Source organism: Melospiza melodia, chromosome 14, assembly GCF_035770615.1.
Source record: "Melospiza melodia melodia isolate bMelMel2 chromosome 14, bMelMel2.pri, whole genome shotgun sequence".
In the NCBI taxonomy this organism is placed as follows: domain Eukaryota; kingdom Metazoa; phylum Chordata; class Aves; order Passeriformes; family Passerellidae; genus Melospiza; species Melospiza melodia.
In genome coordinates this window covers 13,741,804-13,765,123 of record NC_086207.1, presented here as the reverse complement: position 1 = coordinate 13,765,123, position 23,320 = coordinate 13,741,804, and the positions used below count along the sequence as shown (strand labels likewise).

Genomic DNA, 23,320 nt, shown 5'->3' with positions numbered 1-23,320 from the left:
CTGGAAGCAAATATGCAAAGGGAAAGGCACAGCTAATTCTGGTGTCTGAGGGTTCTGTCCACTCAACCACAACACGCCTTCGAGCTGGAGAAAGCTGCAGGGGGTTCTGCAGGTCATCATGCTGCTTCCATAAATGCTTTGGAGAAATGAAAGGCCTTGCACTCCTGAACACAGATCAGAAACTAGAGTTGTTTCTGCTTTTAAAGAACTCATCTATGACATAGACAAGATACACTGACCCCTTTTGAAGTCCAGCAATCCATGTACAGCAGTGCCTAAAGAAGACAGAATCCAGAAGTTATTTCAGATGGAGATAGTTGTTAGGGAATGCAAAGCTCATGCACTTTGATCATTGATGCAGTATCCCTTATGTAGTATCTCATCACTATTGTGAGCATAAAAACAGGTCAATAAAAAACTCCACTGCAGTTGGTTACTTCATGTTTTTCACTTCCTTCTGTGTTTAGGGATTCTTTGCTGTTTGAATATGAAATGCACCTTGAATAATTGCCCAAAACTACAAGTTAGAGACAGGAATGCTGTAAGCACAGCAGGCTGAAATGATTCAAAACCACGTTGTCAGTAGGTGATCTTGATTGTATTAACATCCATTTCACATGAGGGTCACAGCTCTTAGTTCAGTGAATTTACTCTTGATTTATATGTCTATAAAGGACAGGAACAATCATAAGATACTCCCTGTGATACTCTGAAATCAATACAAAGGACCAAAGAACAAGGAAGGCTGCTAACAAGCTTTCAGGTCATGGCCTGAGCGCTGCAGTCTACTTGTCAACCATTGGCTGAAAGTGGAGCAAAAGGCAGTTATAAATTTGCTAAACATAAGATATCCATTTGAAAGTGATTTTATTACATTTATGAAATGAGAAGGTCATTAGAAACATCAAGATTTTCCCATTGTTGCCTTGGGGCACTGAAATGCCTAATGTGTGATTTGCACTTATTGCACCAAGCCAGCTTTCTGCAGCTTTGAATTTTCAGGTGAAAATTATTTCTTATTATGCTTTCTGAATATGTTTCCTTTAATTTCCATTTCTGTGAGCTTGCTCTATTATTTCCACTAAACTGGACTTTCTGAGGCAGCAATTCTTTTTGTGTAACATAGAGCAGGCTTACCCAAGTTAAAGCTCTTCATATTAGGCTAGACCCTGACATGTCACTTGAAGAATAAGCTGAAGAACAGCCAGAAACATTTGGTTGTTTTACTGCATGTGTTTCAATAATAGCCCTGGGCTTACTAGAGATTTTTCTGTGCTGCTTTCCTTTGATGTTAGTGTGACACAATTTATAGTTCACTCTTAGGAGTGCCAGCTCACACTCAAGTAAGTTCTGTTTGGGGATTAAATAGAAGACAGGGATGGAATTCAATTCCTGCATGATAAAGGTGAATAGAAATTATTCTATTCTTAGTCCTTTTCTCAAATTTTTCTTAGTGACAAATGATGCAAGTGGCTTGCTTTTAAATGTTCCTAAATAATTCCTGCCCTCATTTCCTCATGTGAATGAGTGAAGGATTAGGTAGAGCTTCCATGTGCAGTGCCACATCATTTGGCAGGCTTGGAGACTGGAGCTAGAGGAAGTGCAAAATTCACAATCTTAACATAACTCTTTTTTTTTTTTAAGGTAGAAAATGCACATTCCCAAAAGCTTCCCATTTCCTAACAGTCTGAGAACTGTTTTCCTTTATCCTTCAGGCACTGTGATTGTGACCTTCCCCCTGAGTTGGCAGTTCTCACTGAGTCAAATTCCATGAACCTTCTGAGCTTGTTTGACTTGAGGCTGCAGATATTCCACATTGGATAGGATCCCAGTAATCTGCTGTGCTTTTCCTTCTGTGTTACTTATATATTGAAACAGCAGCTACAGAAAGTCTATCATTTCTGTGACTGATGAAAAACCTCTTAAAATATAGGGTCCTGGGTGGTAGCAAGCTTTCCTTACCCTAATTTGTAAGGCCTTCTCTGATGAAGCGTGGTGGAGCATAGGAATTCAGTATTTCTGCCACTGCTTAAAGCTTAAAGTCATCTCTGAAGATGCAATTATTTACGGTTTTCTCCCTTTCAGCTTTATGGCTCCCAGCAAGCATGATTAAGGGGGAAAAAAATAAAAAAGGGTAAGTTGCAAACGCGCGGCATCTCTCGAGGAGATGGAGTAGGCGGTGAGAAGGGAATTAGCCTAAGACTTCTGTTGTTAAAGGATAAAATTATTCAGATAAACTGTTTGTAAATGTAAAGAATAAATACTATTTGAAAAGTGTGCCTACGAGTAATAGATAAAGACTGCAGAGATGATTTTTTAAAATATTATCCAAACTGTCAGGATTTTTGGGATGGAAATCCTTATTTTTGTACTTGTTTCACTAAACTGCTATATTGAATTTTGTACTGAGGGAGGTCACTTTCTTCACTGTCTTACTAACTCAATAGACCACAGTCTCAGCTGGGCCTTCTAGGCACTACTTCAATATAAATACACAAATAATGATTCTGAAACTGGAAAATGTCCCGGTCTATTTTAAATGGGTATTTGTTTTTAGTGAAGATATAAATTACTAAGATGTCCTATTATCAGAGTTGCAGCTGTGAAGCAGGCAGCTGGAAAGTAAAATTTGTTTTATTTGAAGAGAGAATTGAGTCTGAAGATCTTGTTAAGTCTTAATTTTTAAATTTTCTCTGTTTTAGGAATAATCTTGTGTTCTGGTTGTACTCGGATTTTAAAATAAATATTTCAGAGGCATTTGCTACTAGTTATTAGGAATACTTTTGCTTTGTTTCTTAATATATGCTCTTTATGTGTATCTTTACTCACTGAAACAATGCTTAGACTGAACAAGTGACCGATTAATAGAAGCAGTGGGTGAATCAGTGAAAATGAGTGGTGTGGTTTTTCTGGAGAGTGAAGAAATCTGCATGGCTGAAATGTTTCTGAAATGATTTCTTTCTAGCAGAAAAATTTGTAAGTATGGTTGGTTGAAACTGCTCCATCGAAATTGTTTCTCCACAATAAGTTAGAACATTGACTAGAAGCATGTTTTTCTTGTAGAAATGTTTCTCCTGGAAGGTGTTGATCCTTCTCTTTTTAAGAAGTCATGATGCACAAAGCCAATATATTTAGGCCAAACTTGCTAAATGTTTTTCAGGGAAAATTATATATGGCTTTGCATATATATGTGCAAAAATAATTTTATATATATATCTATATCTATATATCTCTATATATCTATATCTATATATATCTATATCTATCTATATATATATATATATATATAGATATATATATATTTGCACTGGGAAAAAAAACCCCAAACCTTTGTTTGGGGTCTAAACTTCCTTTATAGGTAAAGCTGACAGAGGAAGTTACAGATCTGAGGGCCATCAAACTTTATTATATTTCCAAGATCTTCCACAAATTTGAACTTAGTGAATTGTCCCAGTTTGTGGCATAATAAGATATTAAGTAAGGCCTGTCTTGGTGTAAGGTTGGAAACATATTGATAGTCAGGATAGGAATGCTTTATTGTCACTCCCTGTGTACTTGATGTTTTTGAGATTTCTGACCTAGGAGAGTTATTTTGGCATCAGATTGACATGAACAATACAAAGAAGGGTAGAACAATATTGAAAAAGTGTTTGGTTCATTCAGTACCTCTATTCTCTCCCCTCAAAATAGGTGTCTCTTATAGTGGAAAGGAACTGGTTAGTAGCAAATGAGAATTCTTCAAGAGGGAAATCAAATGTCCCAGTACTAATTAGTTGAAATTAGGATCATTCAAATATTTATACAGAGAAGGCAAGTATTCCGGGAACATGCTGGGATAAATCACATGGCTGGAATATTAATAGTGAGGCAATAAATCTGAACAGAAAGAATCAAGGTGAAAACATAGGGGAGAGATTTTAATATTTATCAAAAGACAACTAGCTGGTAAATACAGATGATTAGTGGAAGAAGTGGTAACAATGAAATTTTGCATTTTCTCTGTCAGCGTAATACATAAAGGGGAATTAAGATGGAACATCTACATGGGCCACAAAATCAGGACAAAGTGACTGAACCAAATACTTAAGATGCTGAAGGAAACTCGGATCCGTCCCTGCAGTTCTGTTACTTCCTTCCCTGGATCTGAGTGCAAACTTGTGTGTGTGGACAGTTCAGGAGCAAGGCTGTGGCTCTGGCCCAGCACAGAAGGAATTTGAGCCTGTGTTATCATTGAACACAGACCTAGGGAGGTACCCACAGCTGGTCCCTGTGTGAGCAGCACCTCACAGGTTCATCTCTTGGCCTGAGAGGGTTGCAGCCAGCAGAACCTTTGTACTGCTGCACCCAGCAGTGGCACATGGAACAGGGCTGGGAGGAATTGCTGCTCTGCTCTGTCTTGGAAGAACGGACACTTGAATCTTCAACAGCTGAAGTGAGAGCTAAGTCCCACTGTCCAACAATGACAGCTTCAGAATGCAAAACTGCCCAGGCTTTTCTAAGTAAAGCCCCTGAAATTCTGGGGTATGTCCCTTGCTGCTCCTGGCTCAGCAGAATCACCAAGGCTCCTGAGGAACCTGGGCACGCTGAGCAAGTCTGGGAAGGGCTTAGGAGCTGGGTCTGAGAAAGCTCAGGATGGACAGGCAGAGGGGATGCCCTGCTTTTATACCTTCATCATTAGCTTACTGTTAAAGGAGGATTTTAGTTAAAGGTGTTAATATCTTCTGTAATATTACCTGATTTCTTACTCCAAGAATCCAAGGGACTGGCCTGGGTATTACTGCTTTAATTTGGTTAATTTTCACTTCACTTATCTTAGAATATTTCTTTGTCACTTTCTTAAAAAAGAAGTGGAAGTGAAATTATTAGCAAGAGCTGAATAATTCGATAATTTATTAATAGTTCCATTGGTCTATTTTTTGTGTGATAGACTGTTTTGTTACCCTAATAAAATAAAGGGAGGGGAAGGTAGGACTGTTCCAATCTTAATTACTGCTCTTTAGCTTGCACTGCTTCCAAATCAGCATTAAACACATCCTTTTTTCCCTAGGTAGTACATCATAGTGCCACATAATGGCAAAAGGGTTCAAACAATATGAAGCCTGGAAATGTCAAGTGTGAAGGACATAAACTGGCACGCTGTTTTAATTTTTCTTCCTTTTTATTAAGTTTTATAACATTGCATAGCCACCAAGTGTGCATGGCAGTCAAGGGTGAGAGCAAAGACAATCATCTGCTTGAGAAACACAGGAAAAATGCAGTCCTTGTGCAGACTGGTACCATCTTCCCCATCAGGAGGTTGGGAATGAAAATTCCCCTTTTGGGGAATATCTCACCTGGGGGCTTGGACTGCTTTGAGCCATAAGCAGACTCAAAGTTACCTGCTTAGGTGTTGGTGTGCCCTTTGCAGAAGTCACAGTGCTGCAGTCCAGCATCTCCCCTCACAGCCCCACTAAAAAGAGGAAAAGAGCGATTTTCCCTTGAAACCAGCAAGAGATCTTAAAAATTCCAGATACAGAATATTTCTCATTGCAATGTGCAGTTATATGTGTTTAAAACACCTTCAGAGCAGCACTGGTGATTAAGCTTAGGATCTATTCATTTTCCTAAGCAAAATTAAATGTTGTGAGAACATCTCCAAGGGGAGGTCTGGCTGCAGTTTTTGAAGATGCACCCTGGCTGGAACAGGAACAGATAGCACAAACTTGGTGTGGATTAGAAAATCTGTAAATCCAATAATACTCCTCAGTCTGTGCTGAGCCCCATATCAGTTCAGTTACAGGGCTGTTCATACCTCTGCTGGCTAGTTTGAAACTAATTCAGGTATTTCAGCTGCTAGAACACCTTTCCTTCAGTGTGGGCATTCATTCAGGACAGAGAGCATAATTTTCTCCTTTCTGTATGCCTGTATCCAGTGAAGGCAAACATCTGTGTGACTGTAGTCACGGCTGGCAGAGCTCAGCCGCGCTCTCAGATTGAACCATCCAAGCACAGTTGCAGTATCTAGTCCTTCTCCCTTCATTCCAGTGAAATAAATATGGTCTGACTTTATTCCCACCAATTAATTTAGAGAGTTGTGGACTACAATTAATGCAGCAGTCCATACATGCCATGCTGACTTTTTTCTAGTTGATTGTAAAATGTATAGAAGCCATGGACACAGCCATGGCAATGCCCCACTAAGGAAACCCATACCACAGCCTCATCTGTCTGTGAGAAGAAGCCCAGTTTAGGAAATGGAGAATTAGTTTTGAGGAGGATATCTCCCTGAATTTCTCTGCTACAGTGGTGTAATGGCAGGGATGTAAGGACTCTTCTTGAATTTCACTCCTCTGGGCTCTGTGGTGGTTGGCATGCTGTGGACACCTCCTCAGGGTCAAACATGCATCCATTTTTCCTGTGGAAGGATAACAGGCCCATTGCTGTGCCATGTGGCACATCCTCAGTTGGTCTAAATCTCTCTGAGAATCTACTGCAGAAAGTCTTGGCTCTGCTGGAGTCAATGGCAAAACTCTCCCTGGCTTCCGTGGGGATCAGGATTTATTCCAGCGAGTGCACTGGAAGCTTTTACCAACTGCAGATCTGGCTCTCTTGTTTGGCACTGGTTGTCAGTTTTAGTTTTTTTTTTTTTTTAATTTTAAAGGAGGTTGTAAAACAGTCCCCCAAAGCCCTGGAGCCCCTGGAGCTTTTGTCTCCATGTGATAAGGTAACAACATGGGCACACAGAACTTGGTTTCTCTATGGAAATAAACTGCATGAAGGCAGTTACTGATTCTTTTTGTTTACATCATTGCTCTGCAGTACAGCTGTTATCCATATTAAAGCATATTTTCTAACCTCCAGTATTTTTAAGAGTAAAAATCCATCTTAATTAGTAGAACTAATGGCTGGGTTGTTTTGTGTTTGTATAATCTACTCTGTCACTTTTTTTGTTTTAAATGAATTATATACAAATAAGAACTTTGATTTCAAATGTAGAGGGCCAACCCCTCTCCCTTTCAAGTTTATGTGCAGAAGTTATTTCAATTTGAGCAGGATGGGATGGATGAAACATAAAAAAGCCACATCATCAACTTAAAATACAAGTCCAATAAAAATGAAGTTGGAACTTTACCAGCTGTGTACTGATGAAAGCATATGAGATTTTAAGTAAGAGAAGCTGCTCAATATGGACCCAAACCCAAACCAACCAAACAAAAAAACCCCCACCCAACAACAGCAACAAAAAAAAAGCAACATATGAACAAACCAAAAGGAAGAACTGGGAGAAGCCTGGTGTAGACAGCAATTCCAAATAGGGGTCATTTGAAAAGATAAGAAAAGGAATGTTTGAATGCAATTCTACCTCATAATTCAGAATGATCTTTTGCTTTTTATCCTTAACCTAAAGAATGGGAAAGCCAAACCAGAACATCAAACCAAGCAAGCAGAAATCATATACTGCCACAACTGATTGGGGTTGGGGTCCATAAGCCCTCTTCATGAGCAGGGAGCAGGACTAGCTGGCTGTTATTTTTCTTCTATACCCTTCATTTGTATCCATAATACAGGGGTGGAAGGTAATAGCTGGACCCTTAGTCATAGAGGAGCAAGAATATTCAAGGATACCCAGGAAAATTCCTTGGCAGAAGACCAGCTTCCTGCAGGAAGTCATTGCCTGCAGCTTTCCAGAGAGGTCTAACACATGCAGATACAGTGAGAATCAGCCTGGGGTAGGTAGGGCTGTGGGCTGGCACGGCCAGCAGGAGCACAAGAAGGGCTAATAGGATTCTGCAAGGTTAAAGAGCGAAGAGGTGAAAACAGCAGATGATCCCAGCAATGTAAAAGCTGAGTAAATATACACATTATTTGAAAGGAATAAGCAGTATGGCATTTTTCCTGGCCATATGGAAACAAATATAACTTGTTTTTTACCATAAAGGCCACTCTTGATTTTTTAATTATTTAAAAATCCTTCTTCTATATTGTATTTATAGTATTCCTAAAGACTTTCAAGGTCTATCTCTCAAGTTGCAGATATTAAATATAAGATTGCAGGAAGCGATTTCAGTCTTATTAGCAAATAGCCCTGGCAATTTTTCCTGTGAAATGGCTGCTTAGAGTAATTTATTGGATCAGATGAAGATCTCTGACCGTGATTTGCCTCTGCTGGTGGCACTTTTTCCATTTGGGTCCCTGCTGTCAACTGTAAACCAGGAGTGCAACGCAACTCAGGCCGAGGTGCCTTAAGTTTGTCAGCCTCGCCTGTCTCTGGTCGTTTCCATATGGATGCACAGCCGGGACGGCGCAGCCCGCGGGACTCTGCCCCGGTTCCCGGGGGCTCCCGAGCCCGGCGCGGGGCGTTTCTTTTTCTTCCCCCGCGTTCTGCCGACTCCCGTGGCCGCCGGCGGGCCCGTCCCGGAGCGGGGCGCGGCGCGGGGCGGGCGCTGCCGGCCGGGGCTGCCCGGAGCTCGGCGGGGGCGGCGCGGGGGCTGCCCCGGCGGGGCGGGCGGTCCCGTCCCCGCTCCCCGCGGCCGGGCTGTGCCGTGCGGCAGCGCCTCTGTCAATCAGCCTGACTTCACTCCGCACGCCCTGTGCTTCCAGTACTATACCCCCGCCGCCTCCTGGTGTCTCTGCTTCGCTGCGAGCCGGGAGCGCGGCCGCCACTGCCGCTGCGGCTGCGGCTGGGCGAATGCGCGGGCGGCGGGGCGCGGGGCAGCGCTGAGCGGAGCGGAGCGGAGCGGGGCTGCCGCCTGGCCCGCCCCGGCTGCGGGCAGCCCGGGCGCCGGCCCCCGCGTCGGGCCGGGACCGCCGCGATGGACCCTCCCGCGGGCATCGCCTGCCTCCTGCTCTGCTGCGCGCTCGCCCTGCCCGCCGGCGCCCTGCGGCGCCCCGGGGACAGAGGTAAGGTCTCCGCCGGGACGCCTTCGGGGCTGCTCGCCCTGCCCCGCCGGTGCCCGCAGCCCGCCCGTCCCAAGTAGCGGCTCGCCGCCCCGCGGCTTTCGGCTCCCCTTGAACTTCTTCTGCGGCTACTTTTGCCGGGTTTCGAGTTGTTTCCTGCGAGCGGCAGGCGGGGACGGGGACCGGGCAGCCGCGCCGCAGGCGGGGAAGGGAGCCGGGAGCGCCCGGCAGTGACAGCGCTGCCCGCAGCCCCGCGCCGCCCGCTGCTGCCCCGCCGAGCGGGCGAGCCCCGGCGGGCAGGGAGCGGTGCCTGGGGCTCCCCGTGCGGGCTGAAACACATGGCAGCTCCTCTGCCTCCTCTTCCTCTTGCCCGGGCATCTCCTCCGTCCGAAACTCCCGGGCTCCCCGCTGAGACCGCTCCCGGTCCCTGCCCGCGGCGTCCCCATCACCGCTCGACTCAAACCCGCCGCACCGGGGGTAGTTTGGGGGACGTGCCTTTGCCTTGCAGGCTTACCACCTGCAAACCCAGCCCCTGCCCCTGCGAGCAGTCCCGAAGTGAATCAACGCCCTTTCTTCACCGCTGGCCACCCGGGAAACCCCCAAAGGCGACCCGGTCACTAAATGGGCGTGCAGGGGTGCGGGGTCCGGGCTGGGCGGGCAAAGGGGAGAGGGACCTCGCTGCAAGGGCAGAGTGCGGGGTCCTGGCGGGGTGGGGAGGCTCACTCTGCCGTCTGGTATTTTGGGGAAGAAAAGGCAAGTTTGAGTGAACTCTGCACACTTCATGCAGGTGAGCCAAGTGCCTGCAAAGAGTGCAGTGTCCATCTGCCTTATGTAAGTGTCTGCTGTGCTAATGAATATGGAATAAAAATCCCGCGGCATGAGGATATGTTTAGTTCTAGTATCTCTGCCCTCTCTTGCTTTCTCCCTGTAAAGATTCAATCCTGAGGAATATAGAGGAGTACAGCCTTGTCATCCCCACAAGCACCGATTCAGAGGGCAGGTTCCTATCCCACTTGGTGTCTGGACCACCAAAAGCACGCTTCAGGAGAGCTGTGGAGGACTTGCAACATGAAGCTGCAAATGAGCAGATATTTTACAATGTCACTGTTTTTGGAAGAGAGTTTCACTTCAGGTTGCGGCCAAACTCCAGGCTCGTGGCCCCTGGAGCAACAGTTGAGTGGCAGGAGGACTCTGAGGAGACTCATATTGAACCTCTCTATGGGAATTGCCTCTATGTTGGGGATATCACTGATCTGCCAAACGCTTCTGTTGCTATCAGCAATTGCGATGGACTGGTAAGTTACTTTTGTTATTATATCAAAGATAATTAATTTCCTACAGTCTTTAAATATAAAATGTGTGGACTGTCAGAAACTCACACCTCATATGGTAACTGTGAATGCAAATTAACTAATGTTCCCTTGTGTGGGAATAGCTGTGCTGCACCAAGCGCTGCTTTACAGACAGTGGCACTAGAAGTTTGAGCACATGCTCTGAGGTAGCTACTCTGGAACAGAGCAGCTGAAACCAGCATTTATGCTGATTTGTGGTAAAGTTACTTGAGGGCTCTGATGCTCTAAAGCAAAAGGTTAAGTGGCAAGTTCTCAGCATCCGCTTCCACTTCTCACTTACAGCCTGCAAGGGTAAGTGTTAGAAAGCTGGATTACCTTGGAAACACATTTGATAGGTAAAATATGGTTTTGTCCTGGAAAATTTAAATTTATTCAGAGTCTGTTTGCTTGGATATTTCACTTGGTGAGTTTCATTGCCTAATCAAGTGATTGATGAAAAGTTGCAGAAGACTTTGAGTTTTACGAGCAAAACAGCCCCCTGTGATACATTTGTCAAAGCTGTGTGCTTTAAAACTGGCTGCAGCTTTCTGTTCTGGAGTGCATGTTCTGCACTCAGATTATCACTGTTTGTCCCTGACATCCTAAACTGTCACAAATTGCACAGCAATTTGTTTAGTGAGAAAGGGGCTATATTTTCTTTTATAATGACCAGTTTATCCAGCCTGTATTTCCTTGCTCTAGCCTTTAGAGTTTGTAATTTTGAGATTGCTTAATTGTAATGCATTCTGCCTCTGCATAAAAAGCCAGTAGGAGTCAGTTGTATTTCTATTTATTTAGTCATAGGAAGTTGTTCATTTGCTGTGCCAAGAAGATGACATGTATGGAGATAGTATGTTGGCTATCTGAGAATGGAAGGGAATCAAATACTTTTCCCCTTAGTCTTTCCTTTCCTGTGGTTTCTCCTAGCCATGTGCATTCCTGTTTTGAGAAGCAGGTTTTAATGCTGCAGTTGTTTGATGTGGACAGCTGGCCGAGGGTAAGCAAAGCACCAGGACTGAGCAAGAAGAGCCATTCAGAGAGCAGAGTGTGAGCCTGCAGTTCTGCCTCGGGGGGGAAGCAAAAGTTCTGTGCTCTCCTTGTGTCTAGCAGAGATCATTTTGTGTAAGGCAAATTTACTTGCTCAAGATTTACTTTTAAAACTGGGGCAGAGCAAAAGCTCTTCTTCCTTGTTCATCTGTGCTGAAAGGTGGAGGAAGATCTTGTTGATGGCTACTCCTCACCTTGTGTTCTTTTCCTCAGCACAGGTGTTGACTGTAAGGGCAGGGGGGGAGCTTGTTCTTGCTTTCTTCCAGTGTTTGCCTGAATGTGGGCTCCTTATATTTAGACAAAAGAGTTATGATAAAACAGAACAGGAATTAAAGCCAAACTTTGGACGAGACTCTAAAGATCCAAGGTCTCATGTTGCATGTTAAAATGACAAAGAATGAGAATGGTTTATAAAATGAAGATATAAATGAAAGTCTTTATAAATTACTGCTTTTTTTCACATTTGTTACGTCTCAAATACAAAGGTGTGAAGCCAGGCCTCAATGCAATAATAAATGCACTCATAAAAGACTGGAATCCAGAAAACTACCAAAGGAATTGTAGTTTTCAACCTGTATGCCCAACCCATGTGCCTGCCTTTTCCAGTGTTCTTGTTTCCATTAGAAAAAACTGTAGAGTTGGTCTGGGCTGGGAGGTGCCACATTCTAATCTGAATGATTTTCACATGGAATTACAACTTCTGTAGTTATGCTAATACATTTGGAAATGGATTACTCCTTCCTCCTGGGTGTATGTACATGGTAGATGTAGCAGTGCAGAGATGTATTTTTTTTGCCCAGGTCACTGAAGCCTTCCTGCAGGAAGCATTGCCTCAATACCTTTAGGCTGTAAAGATTACCTGAGATTGTGCAGTAAATCTGTTTTGGAACAACAAATTGAACTCCAGTCCCTTGGGTACCATGTTCCATCTCTACCCTTTCCCTCCATCTCAGTTTCTTTCTTTCTTGTGGGGTGAGTGTATAAAGCAGATTATCAATAGAATTACACAAACTCAAAGGAATTATACCAATGTTTCTCCAAAAGCCACTGCTGTGTGGACAGAAATAATAAGCAAGTAATCACAGAAGGTAATACTACTTGTGATTGTCTCTCCCTTTATTTCTTATTTTTTGCAAGGAGTACTGAAGAGTCCTTGGAGCAATGAGTTGCCAGCAAGACATACTTAGGGACCACTGGGCTGTATGCTTTTCTTGGGTTTATTGACGTTTGGATGTGAATAAAGTCATGGACAAAGCTATTGTCAACTGTTTTTCTATGTCTGGTTTTTACTTCACACCTAGTTTTCTTCAGTTGGCCTGAGTATTTTCACTACATTTTCTAGGTTATTCTGGAGATAAGGATGGTGGATCTCCCTTACAACTGAGCTGGCAACTAACAAGTGTTAGAATTTTACATTCTAAACTTGATTAATTCAATTCCTAGTATTTATTATTGAAGTGCTTGCTTTTGAAGGTGGTTTGACATCTTCTTGTGGTCTTCTGACTTTTGCATCAGCCATCAGGGCTGAAACAATACTGAACTTGAAGTGTCCTACTTTGATTTTTTCATTGCAAATTTTTGTTGACTGAATCTGGTTTAAGTCAGCAGATGCATCTGCCACCTTGCCAACTTCTGATGTTTTCTCCTTTGAACAACCCTTTTGGTTTGCACTGTACTACCAACTATGTCTTATTTTCCAGTTATTGTTTTAGAAGAATCTGGCTGGTGGAATTGGTATTGCCAAATGAGAAGTTGTTGGAAGGAATTTACGTGAAAATGGTAGATTTGTGAAGGGGCTTTTGAACTGTACTGTATGATGAAGATCTGCTGCCCTGACCAAAGAGATTCTCATTAGTTTGGGTACTCACAGTTTTCTGTATCAGAATTCAACAGAAAATTTATTGATCTAGAAATCAAATCAGAGGCAGATGAAGAGAACTTCTGAAGTATGCAATCTAGGTGTGTTGTCAGAGCTGGAGCGGGTCATTAAAAGTTGTGGATGAAAATGAAAGTTAAAGCTAATCAATAGATTTTTAACAGCTTTCTGAATTATGAATGTGATTTTTACCATATTAAAAAAAAAAGTACTGTGAAAGCTTTCCCACTTAAGATAAAAACACTTGGGATAACTTGTTATCATCTTGGTTGGCCTGACAGCATCCAAACTATTTCTCCACTCAGTGGGCACAGCAAGCATGGTCAGCTCTCCATGGCCTGCAGGCTGTGGTGGAAGACATTGTGCTTTGAGTATGTTCTTGGTCCTTGGCCAGATTCTTACTTGTGGATGCAGAGGATGAGGGAGCTGGCTGTCCTTTCCAAGGGTTGTGAAGGAGAGTGGTGGAAGGCTGTAAAAAGTGCTATAAAACAAGAAAAAGCTAGGATTATGATAATCCTTCCAGATTATTGTGTAACTATGGGAACTGTCTTTCTTCACCTTAGCAGATGAACGTGCCATTGTAGAAGAACTCTTTACACATCTAGATTTTTGATAAATATTTCTGCAGTGCTTGAGGCAGATGTGCCAAAAATGTCTTCTATTTGGTTGTGGAAATTCAGAGACACAAAGTCCCTCCCGGTCTCCTCATGAGATTTGTAGTTTGTGAGCTAGAATATGTACTTAGACAGGAAAAACACAATATCCACAGCACATCTGAAGTGGATAATGAACACATGATTAACTTAGGCTGCAGTGCAGAGTCAGATGTACTGACAGGACTGAGAAGACTGAGGATCACTACTCCATGATGAACAATCAATGTGATCTGACTGCATCCATGGAAGCAAAGGAAGGAACATCAGTCTCAGTAACACATCATGGTGTCCTAGTTTGGCTCCATCAGTATAATCCTCTTCCTTTTTTAAAGCTAAAAGATCAGCTGTCCAAAAATTTCACAGTATTGTCACTAAATTGAAAAGTTATTAGAAGAAGATAAATAGAAACTGAGCTTTTCAAGCCATCTCTGCTTGTTCGTTTTCTAAACGAGCTGTAAGCGTTACATGGCTGGGGGTACCAAGAGTGACACCTTACAAGTACAGATGACTTGTTTCTTCTCGTGATGAACCAGGCAGGGTTTGCTCTACAACGTTTCAGTCTTTCCTGTGCTCTTGCTAACCCTCCCAAACTGTTTTTGAGCAGCCTGCTGGCTGGCTGGCTGCTTGCCCAGGCTCTGTTTCTTCTAGAAATGCTTGGGACACCAGCAGTGCTTTCTCGACTCATGCCCGATGCTGCGGTATCTGTAGCCCTGGGCTCACCTGGGTGGGTTTTGGTGATGCATTTCCCTTTCCTAACCAGTCATGGATCCTCAGGAGCTGGCTGGTGTCAATGCAAGTGCATATCTGCCAGTTGTCCCAAGATGTTGTTAGGTATTATTTATGTTATGAGTATTTTCTTTCCTGTTTTAAATCCGAGAACTAAACTTTTTTCCTCTGTTTTTATTTTACAGGGTTGTATTCATATAATCTAATTTCTAAAGTGGAAATGTAGAATCTCATGTTCAGATCCAGTCAATGATGTTTCCTGAGAGCAATTACAGCTACCCATGTGAAATGCTCACCTTTCTCCCCTTCCTCCTGCCACTTTCCCTGCATTCCTAAAGGGATTTAGTCACTTTGTGAAGTCTAGCATTGTTCAGTATAGTTCTTCTTCACTCTGAGCATGAGTTTGATCCCTTTGAAGTAAGTGAATTTTAAGGTTATATTGTTATGTACTGTCCTGACAGAGGTGTTTTCTTGGAACTGTCCACAGAGTTGAAGGTGAATCTAACTCACCTTAGGTGGAACACGTAATTTACCTGGATAAGAGGGTGAAGGAACTACTCACAATGAATATACCAGGAGAAGGCAGACATGCTTATGTAACTGTGTTATTTTTCCTTTTAGACATCCATCTCCTGCTTTCATATGGATTTATAATTTAGTCGTGTTTCTTTTTGATCTGGTTTTTGGATTACACTGGTTTGTGATGTAGTAAAAAAGCAGAGCTCAAGGTAGCACAATATTATCTTCAAAGTCTGGTCAGGTCTAGTGCCTGACAGTTAAAACAGATGCATGCTACAAATAATTCCAGTAATTCCTTTTCTGTATGCTAAATTCTTAGCATTTACAATATGATGGGGTTGGATCCATTTTAAGGAGATATTTGGGCTCATATGATCTTTTCATTTGGGAGCATTTTCTCATTAAATTAAACCAAAATCAAACCAAAGTCACCATCTGTGTGGGTTTTTTATTTTTTTTTCTTTCTCCATTTTTTAATGTAATGGCAAAATTCACTGTGGGTTTTTTTGATAAGTAGAACTGTAATACAGTAGCAGAAGAAGTGCAAATAGGTTCTATGACACAGTATAGAACAAAATGTAAAAGCCATTCTCATTAAGGAAACAGCAGTCCTTCCTCTGCACATGATCAGTGGGATCACCATTAACCCTTTTTCAAGGGAATTTTGAATTCAGCTGGATTCAGCTGGGCTTTTCCCATGGCTAAGCCAAGCCTGTATGTGAATTCTTGCACAATCAGGGCCCGACTGCACATCCCCCTCTGCACACATCATTTAAAAGACCTGTGTTGCCTGGCAAAGCAATGGAGCTCTTTTGATGGCTAGCACTCCAGCATGTCCATGTTTTCACAGGACAGACTTTGCTTTGTAACCCATTCTCTGGTTTCTGCTGTTCATTTCCCTGGCCAACATGAGCCTAGTTGGACAGTCCCTTCTGCTGTGTAAATTGCATAGGCTTTCCCTTTTAAAAGTTACAGTGTGAAAGATGAAGAGTGTAAACACTATGATTCAGCCTCTGACTGGAGTAAATTATCCTCTGCTGTCCTTAAAAGAGACTCTGTCATCAGTAAATACTGTGGTTTTTTGTTTTTTTTCTTTGCATCTTCTGTGCATGGATTATCTCACCTACATTTTATCTGAGAGCAGAGCAAGTAATTTCCTACATCATACAGGTGGACACCATCTGGACAGAGTATCCTCAGGCAATCAAAACTGGTATCTTTGTGGTATGTTGTAGGCTTTTGGATAAAATATAAGTATCTATGTCCTATTTGACCTTGTGTTGCATTGTCCTCATTGTAGTAGAGTCTCAGCTGTACTATGCCCTTTGACCACACAAAAAGTAATTTTCCAGCCAGAATATTAAACTCTATATATCCAAGGAAAGGGGCCTATAGTGTCTCCTACTTCCCATCTTGAAAGACCCAAATATAGGAACTAATTTTGATAAGGTCATAATTAATTTCTGGAGTAAGCAGAACATCTATTTTGAGAAGTCTGTCCCTTTTAGCTTCCAGAGGTGTGGCCCTCAAAAAGTGTTATTAGCTCCGTTACCTCCCAGCTTGCTGCTTCTTCACAATGTGGGTAGGCTGTTCCCTGAGAATTCAAGGCTCCTGCAAATGGCAAGGCATTGCCACATTTCAGGTTAGCTCCATGTTTACTTTTTGCTACAGAAGGTAAAAAAAAATTTATTTTGGATCAACCAGAATTCCAGCTGTTGTATGGAACAGGACCTTTTCTCCAGAGATCACACTGGTGTTGTATTCGACCTACTTTGGAGTACTTTTTATTTATGGTGACTGTTGCTTTGTAAGCAGGTCATGCCATTACTTAATGGCACACCAGGACATTTCTCATACTGGGTCTGATTAGAACAGAGCCAGGGAGCAGGTCTTGAGTGTCTTGCAGGGGGTTGCACAACCTTGCTCTGATGTGCACACCCTCCTTTTCGGATCACCTTGTCCCTTTATTGCTTTCTTTCTACCAAAGTTTCAGTAAGTTCTCTAACACATCACATCTGGTTCCTTTGGCCCCTTTATCTGAGTGTGTTTTAAATTCATCTTTGTTTGCAGAGTCTTGACACAGCGGGTTCCCAGCTTTAATAGTCTGCAAATGAAAGGCCCACATTTCACACGCTATTTTCAGCTCTGTTCTATTAAACTGTAACATTGAAAAGAAGAGTGTCCTCTTCAAGTGCAGAAGAGCACGTTGCTTCCTCATATCTAAATCACAGCTTCTGTTATAGATCTTCTCAGTTATTCCCAGGTCTCAAAACGTCTGGTACTTTCTTCAGATCTGGAGTTCTTGGAGTTGTAAGTGTGAACCTCAGCATTAATGTTTCTGCTTTTTCTTCTCAGTAACTATTTTTTTGTTTAAAGAAAGAGTTTTAAAGTGTTTCCCTCAAGGAAAAGACAGAGATGCCAGTTCTCTTTCTTGAAGTCCCAAAAATCCCCTGGCCAGTGAAAATCATCCCAAGTATGTTGTTTTGAAGGTGTCACTTTACAGTACAGATGAGTTTCTCTTTACACCTTGTGTGTTTTGTCCTGTGTGTGCCTCTGTGAGACTTTGTGCATTGCTGTGGGTTCTGTGGGCTGGCTGCCCCCAGGTGGGGGAGGTTCATTTACTGACCATGGTAACTTCAGCATCATTTTATCCTCTCTAATGCCACAGAGAGAACCTGCCCTCACCACTGATTTATACACTTGCTTTCCCCTCTCCTTCATGCCCCTTCTGTTTGTTTTCCAGAACTTTCCCTTGCTGAAATGGAAGTCCCATTTGTACAACTTGCTGTTACTTTTTGTACTTGGCATCCCAAGTGTGTTGAAGTTTTTCAGTGTTAACCATCAAGTTTATATATATTTTTTATTCCTTTTAAATTGGCTTATGCAAAATTTAGTATTTTTCCCCCTTATTGCTGCATTTGTGACCCTTCTCTTCAAAATAAAGACACTATTAATTCCTCACTTGTGCAGCTTTCTGTGGAGAATTCAGAGGTTGGAATTGCCTAATGTCCCTGGTACTTTCAGACTCTTCCACCTGCAAAGTACAATGTTGCCACTTCTCTTTTGATGTGGTGAGCTATACATACAGCAACTTTAACTTCTTTGCTACTGTAATTCCCTTTAGCTTTTCCTATAGTTGCCACCTCTGTGTTTGAATTTCATTATATGGTCAGACTGCTTTTTCCCAGCATTTAACCTCTAGCCTCGTGCACCTCAGGGGACAAATTACAATCTATTTTCCACTGAAATTAAGTGTGAAGCCTACTAATCCTGTAATGAGAAAATCAGTGGACATCACTGGTATCTGTGGGTAAGGAGAGCTCCTTCTACCTGTAACTACATACAGCTAATTTATGCATTTATGTTATTTCTATTCACTAAGTGTGTGGACTATAGGTTGCTGTTATTGCCCTGCAATGAAGGTGAATGATTTTTACAGTTTTTTGAGGTAAGAAAGCTGGAAAGAAATACCTGGCATATGGTGAACATCTCATCTTTTTTTTGAAAAACACGAAATCAGACTATCTACCTGAGGTTTAAGGTAGCACAGAGCCACACCTTGATGTGAGTCTTAAAGCCTTTATTGGTGTGTTTTCTGATTTACTGCCACTGTAAGAATAATGAAGTGGATGTGTGGAGAAGAACCTGCATGGCTAATGAGCAGGCTGGCTAATGAGCAGGCTGGCTAATGAGCAGGCTGGCCAGCAGCTCTTTTCCTTTACCCCATCACTTACAATCCTGACAAGAAGCAGTCCATGAAATGGCAGGGGACATTGAATTTTGTGGATGATGCAGCAAATTTCTTCAGGAGCCCTGAGTGCAGCTCTCTCAGCCTGCTGCTGTGCCTGCTTCCCAGAGTTGTGGGCAGTCCCTCTTTCACCCCTCCTTGTCCCTCTGTGCCCTGGGGGCTGCAGCAGCAGCTTCCAGCATGTCCAGTGCAGCTCTGGACACTCATCAGCCCCCTCAGGCAAACCCATCCACCACCTTCACACCACACTCCAGGATGGGCACTGCAGACTCAGGGCTACTCTTGCACAGTTTGGTCCGTGGGAGGGATTTCTCTTTCAAGTTTTGTTTCTGAACATGAGCTTTTTTGGCATGATTTAATGAGTATTGTAGAGTATAGAAGGGAGAAAGTCAAAATAATACATCGAGTCCAACAGGAAAGAAAGGCTTACTTTCTTGGGAGTAAAAGTGTTTCAAGAGCTAAGCATAGTAATGCACCATTTACATTTCAATTCAAATACAGTAAAATGATTGAATTTAGAAAGGAAGAGGGGAAAGCACTTGCTGAATTTTTAGATTAGATGCTAGGAAAAACATCTTCACCAAAAGGGCTGTCAAACCTTGGAACAGGCAGCTCAGGGAGGTACAGATGTGGCACCTGGGGCCATGGTTTAGTGTGGACTTAACATTCCTGTGTTAATGGCTGGACTTAAAGATCTTCTAAGCCTCTTCCAACCTAAATGATTCCATGGTTCTGTGATTCTCATTTCTCTGCTCTTTCCCTCATATGCAAAGGGCAGAACTAACATCCAGTACCTGCCCTAAGCAGCTGCATCTTGCATTTCTCCCCTGGTGAAGTGTGGGACTCCCAACGCTGGTGCCAGGCTGGTGCCCATGGCCATCACATCACCTGCAGGACAGAGCCCACACTTTGGAAAAAGCCCACAGAAAACACAGAGATTAACCAAGGGTAGGTGGCAGCACAGGCTGTGGTTACTGTTTTTATAGTGGGTTTATTTGTTTTAAATCATGGCTTTTGGGTAATTCATGTTCATCCAACTCATATGCAGAAGAATATACTTCTTCATTTTTCAGAGTGTTAAAATTTCAAGGCTTTCCCCTTCCTACAAGGAGAGGAGCTGTGGAAGGAATGTGAGAGATGTTGTTCAGAAAGCCTTCTGCAAACCAGGATGTACTTAAGAAAGTCTTTGAGAAATAAATCACTACTTGACCACGAAGACAGCTGAGGTGGGCTCACTGAGAGTCTTTCACGTGCCAACACTCTCATGTGACAGGAGTTATATTGGAGGATGACAGGCTTTGAAGCTTACAAGGCTGAAAATGTCTAAAAGTTTTTATATACCTAGAGTAATAGCTGGATAAAATGGTGTCTTTCAGACTTCAAAACACTCTCTGTAAAGCACCATGAACATACATAGGGTCACAATCTTTTACCTGTTGTAATCAGCAAAAAGCCTCACCCCAAATCCCAAAAGCAGAAATTTTATGCCACTTTTGTTCAATACCACTAGATACCTCAGGGTTAAACAAAGTTTAGAGATGAATTTGGATTGATTTCAGATTTATAACCAAGCTTGAAATCAGGGTTTTTGAATAGTTTTAGGTTTCATTGTAGAAATTGCAAATCCACCATTCATCACTAAACCAAAATATTTAATTCCCAAATAAGTGCTAAGAGGTGTCTGTCAATATTAAATTTGTTTGCAAAACTACAGCAGGTAAGGCTGACATAAGCAGCAAGTGTAAAAATGGGATTAATCAAAGGATGATTTATTCTTCTTTCACAGTAATGTGAAACTCAGTCTGGATAAGCAATAGACAAGCAAGGAAAGACAAGACCATTTACAAGATGTTTTGAATTAATTTAATCTCCTCAGTAGAAGAGTGTAATGAATTTCTGTGAAAATAAAGTGCTTAGTTCACTGCAGTCAAATTAAGCCCAACAGTAATCATACACATCTTATAAAATAGAATAAAAGTGCTGAATCTATGAAAATACAGTGTAAGCTTGCATTTATCTAAACAGAAAATCACACAGGAAAAACCCAAATTTCTGTCAATGTTTGTGTCATGATCCAGCATAATTTTGCATAAGGTCCCATGGCAAGTAACTGTTTTTTGGGATGGTTCCAAAGCTGCTGAAGTGAATGTGTTTAGTTTCACCGGCTCCGTTTGGCTTTGTTGGACAGGTTGGTTAGCAGAGTATTTGGGACAAAAAGCAGGCCATGGAGTATTCCACATCATAACCTTGTCTTTCACCTTGTTCTCTGTCCCCTGGTGCAGTGGTGTGGGGAGAGAGGTGAGTGTGAGCAGCTCTAGTGCAGCTTTTCCCATGGCTGTTTATATCCCGTGTGCTGGAGGGAACAGGACAGAACTGTGTGCCTCTAACCCTGAAATAGCTCTGCTGAACCTTCTTCCCCTTCTGCCTCACACCACATCCCCACCACAGAAGAGGTGATGCATTAAGTAAGGGGGAGGGATCAGGAGAAACCCTCCAGTCCATGCCAGGAGGATGAGGCAATTCCAGCTGCCTTGAATTTGCAGGCTCATTCTGACAGCTTTTCTGTCTCCATATTCCTGTGAAGATGAGTCCAGAAAGGAGAAAGATTTTCCTGCTGACACTGCCTCTGCTTCTGCACTGCTGGGGTGGTGGGAAGAGCTTTCTCTGCCTAAGATGTTAGTTTTGACCTCAATAAAACTAGCATCACTTGCAAAAAACCCCACCCAAACGCCAAATACAACCCCCAACAAAAAATACCCATCTCAAGTCACAAGAGAGAACAACATGAGAAAAACACTAATTGCACATCTGTTCAACAGACTTTTGTGATAACTCAGCAACAGCTAATTGAAACTCCTAGGTCATAAATATGCTTTCAGCCAAACTGGAGTTTACTTTCCCTGATGCTATCATCTCCTTTCAACTTCCCATTGCACTCTGAGGTTCTGGTGGTCAGGATTCCAACAATCTGTCACTAGATGGGAAAATTAGAAGTTGGGTCCATTGAATTATAATGAGCCAAACTTCTGTTAATCTGCATCATCATATCTCCACGGATTTCTGGGAGCTCTGTCACTTTGCATTAGCTGAGGACCTGGCCTTATGTAATTAGATGTTTTCACACTCATGTGGAGATATGCCCTCCTCTGACAGTCTGGGTTACAGGCTCCCATGGTTTGAAAAGAGATACACTCCTTCTTGGGAGACAGCAGGATACACAAGATCTGGGAATGTGCATATGTTTTCATGAGATTCCACTAAGTAATGTATTTAGGGTTTGTTTTTTGGAAATGGCAAAGTGCACTGGAAAGGGAGACTGGGAATCCCAGGACCTTTGAAGGGTCCTTAGTCTCGAATGGGCAGATGAGTTAAAGACACAGCTCCAGGCACCTCTTCTTGTCACACAAAGCTCACTGAGGACCTTGTGGCTCCCTGCCTCTGGATTGCCATTCTGATATAATTTTTGTGACATTTTCATGTTATTATGCAAGCCTGTAGAAATCATGACAGGACTAGGAAAACTGTTGAATAAATGCAATGCTAGTGATGTGAAATTCATCTGTGATGGATATACTTAGGTCTTTGAAGGATTTAGCTGCTTCTGGCAATTTTGGGTTCCTTTTGGGTGATTTGAAGAGGTGTTTGCTTTGATTTGTGGGTTTAAGAACTATTTGTGTTTAGGTAACACTTTTATAGTGCACTTCCAGAATGAACTCCATGCAGTCTTTAACACAAGGTTATAATTTTTGGAGTATTGAATCACTGCTTGCAAGTTCCACACTAGATTCTAGCTATACCACTGTGGGAATGCATTGGTTTTTTTCCTTTTTCATTTTATATTTGTTTATATTAAGACCACTTTTCACTGACGTCAGAGACCTATCAGGTCAAATCTAATCCTCTGTATCTCACGGTGTGCTGGCTAGATTAGCCCTAATACTTGTGTTTTCTGCTCTGTGTGGAGGCAGCTTTCACCTTGTAATGTTGTCCTCCTGGAGCTGGTTCTAGGGGATGGTTGAGCCTGTAGCTTCTCACTCCTCACCTTCACAGAGCCAAGGACCTTGTCAGCATCCCTCCTTTGCTGAGGAACGTGGAGCAAATGGCCATCTTTGAATGGCTGCCAAGAGCTGGTGAATTTGCTCCACCACAGTGAATGGGTTTGAGTTCCAAAGCTGCACAGATTGTTTGGAAGTCTACCTCCCTCCCCTCTGGCTGCTGCTGGGCTGCTGGGCAGTTCTGCTCTCCTTTTCATGAGCTGGAAAGGCTTCCTTCACTGGGGAAAAATGCACTGTGGTTCCTGTGGAGAAGTGTAGTGCTCAGAGCCGTGAGATGACTGCCTCTGTGTGGGATTTGGGGGAGAGGAAGGGATGTGTCAGAGAGAAGGCCAGAAGAAAGAGCAGTTGGAGACATCTGATCAGTATCAGCAGGGCAAGGTGCTGAGCACTGGCACTGGAGTGCTGAGGTGGTGAGAATAGCTTGTGAGTGGCCCATGCAGCAGGAAGGAGCAGAAAACACTGTATTTCCTGCCAATTCACAACAG

At 42.8% G+C, this 23,320-nt stretch overlaps 1 protein-coding gene across 1 annotated transcript in view; it reads left to right on the top strand.

Moving 5' to 3' along the window:
* Positions 1-8,792: 8,792 nt before the first annotated feature.
* Positions 8,793-23,320, top strand: part of ADAMTS2 (ADAM metallopeptidase with thrombospondin type 1 motif 2) — a 174,419-nt gene continuing 159,891 nt past the window's right edge. Inside the window, exons 1-2 of the mRNA XM_063168778.1 lie at positions 8,793-8,880; positions 9,811-10,172. Of these exons, the coding sequence (XP_063024848.1) occupies positions 8,793-8,880; positions 9,811-10,172 (450 nt within the window). The remainder of the gene's footprint in view (positions 8,881-9,810; positions 10,173-23,320) is intronic.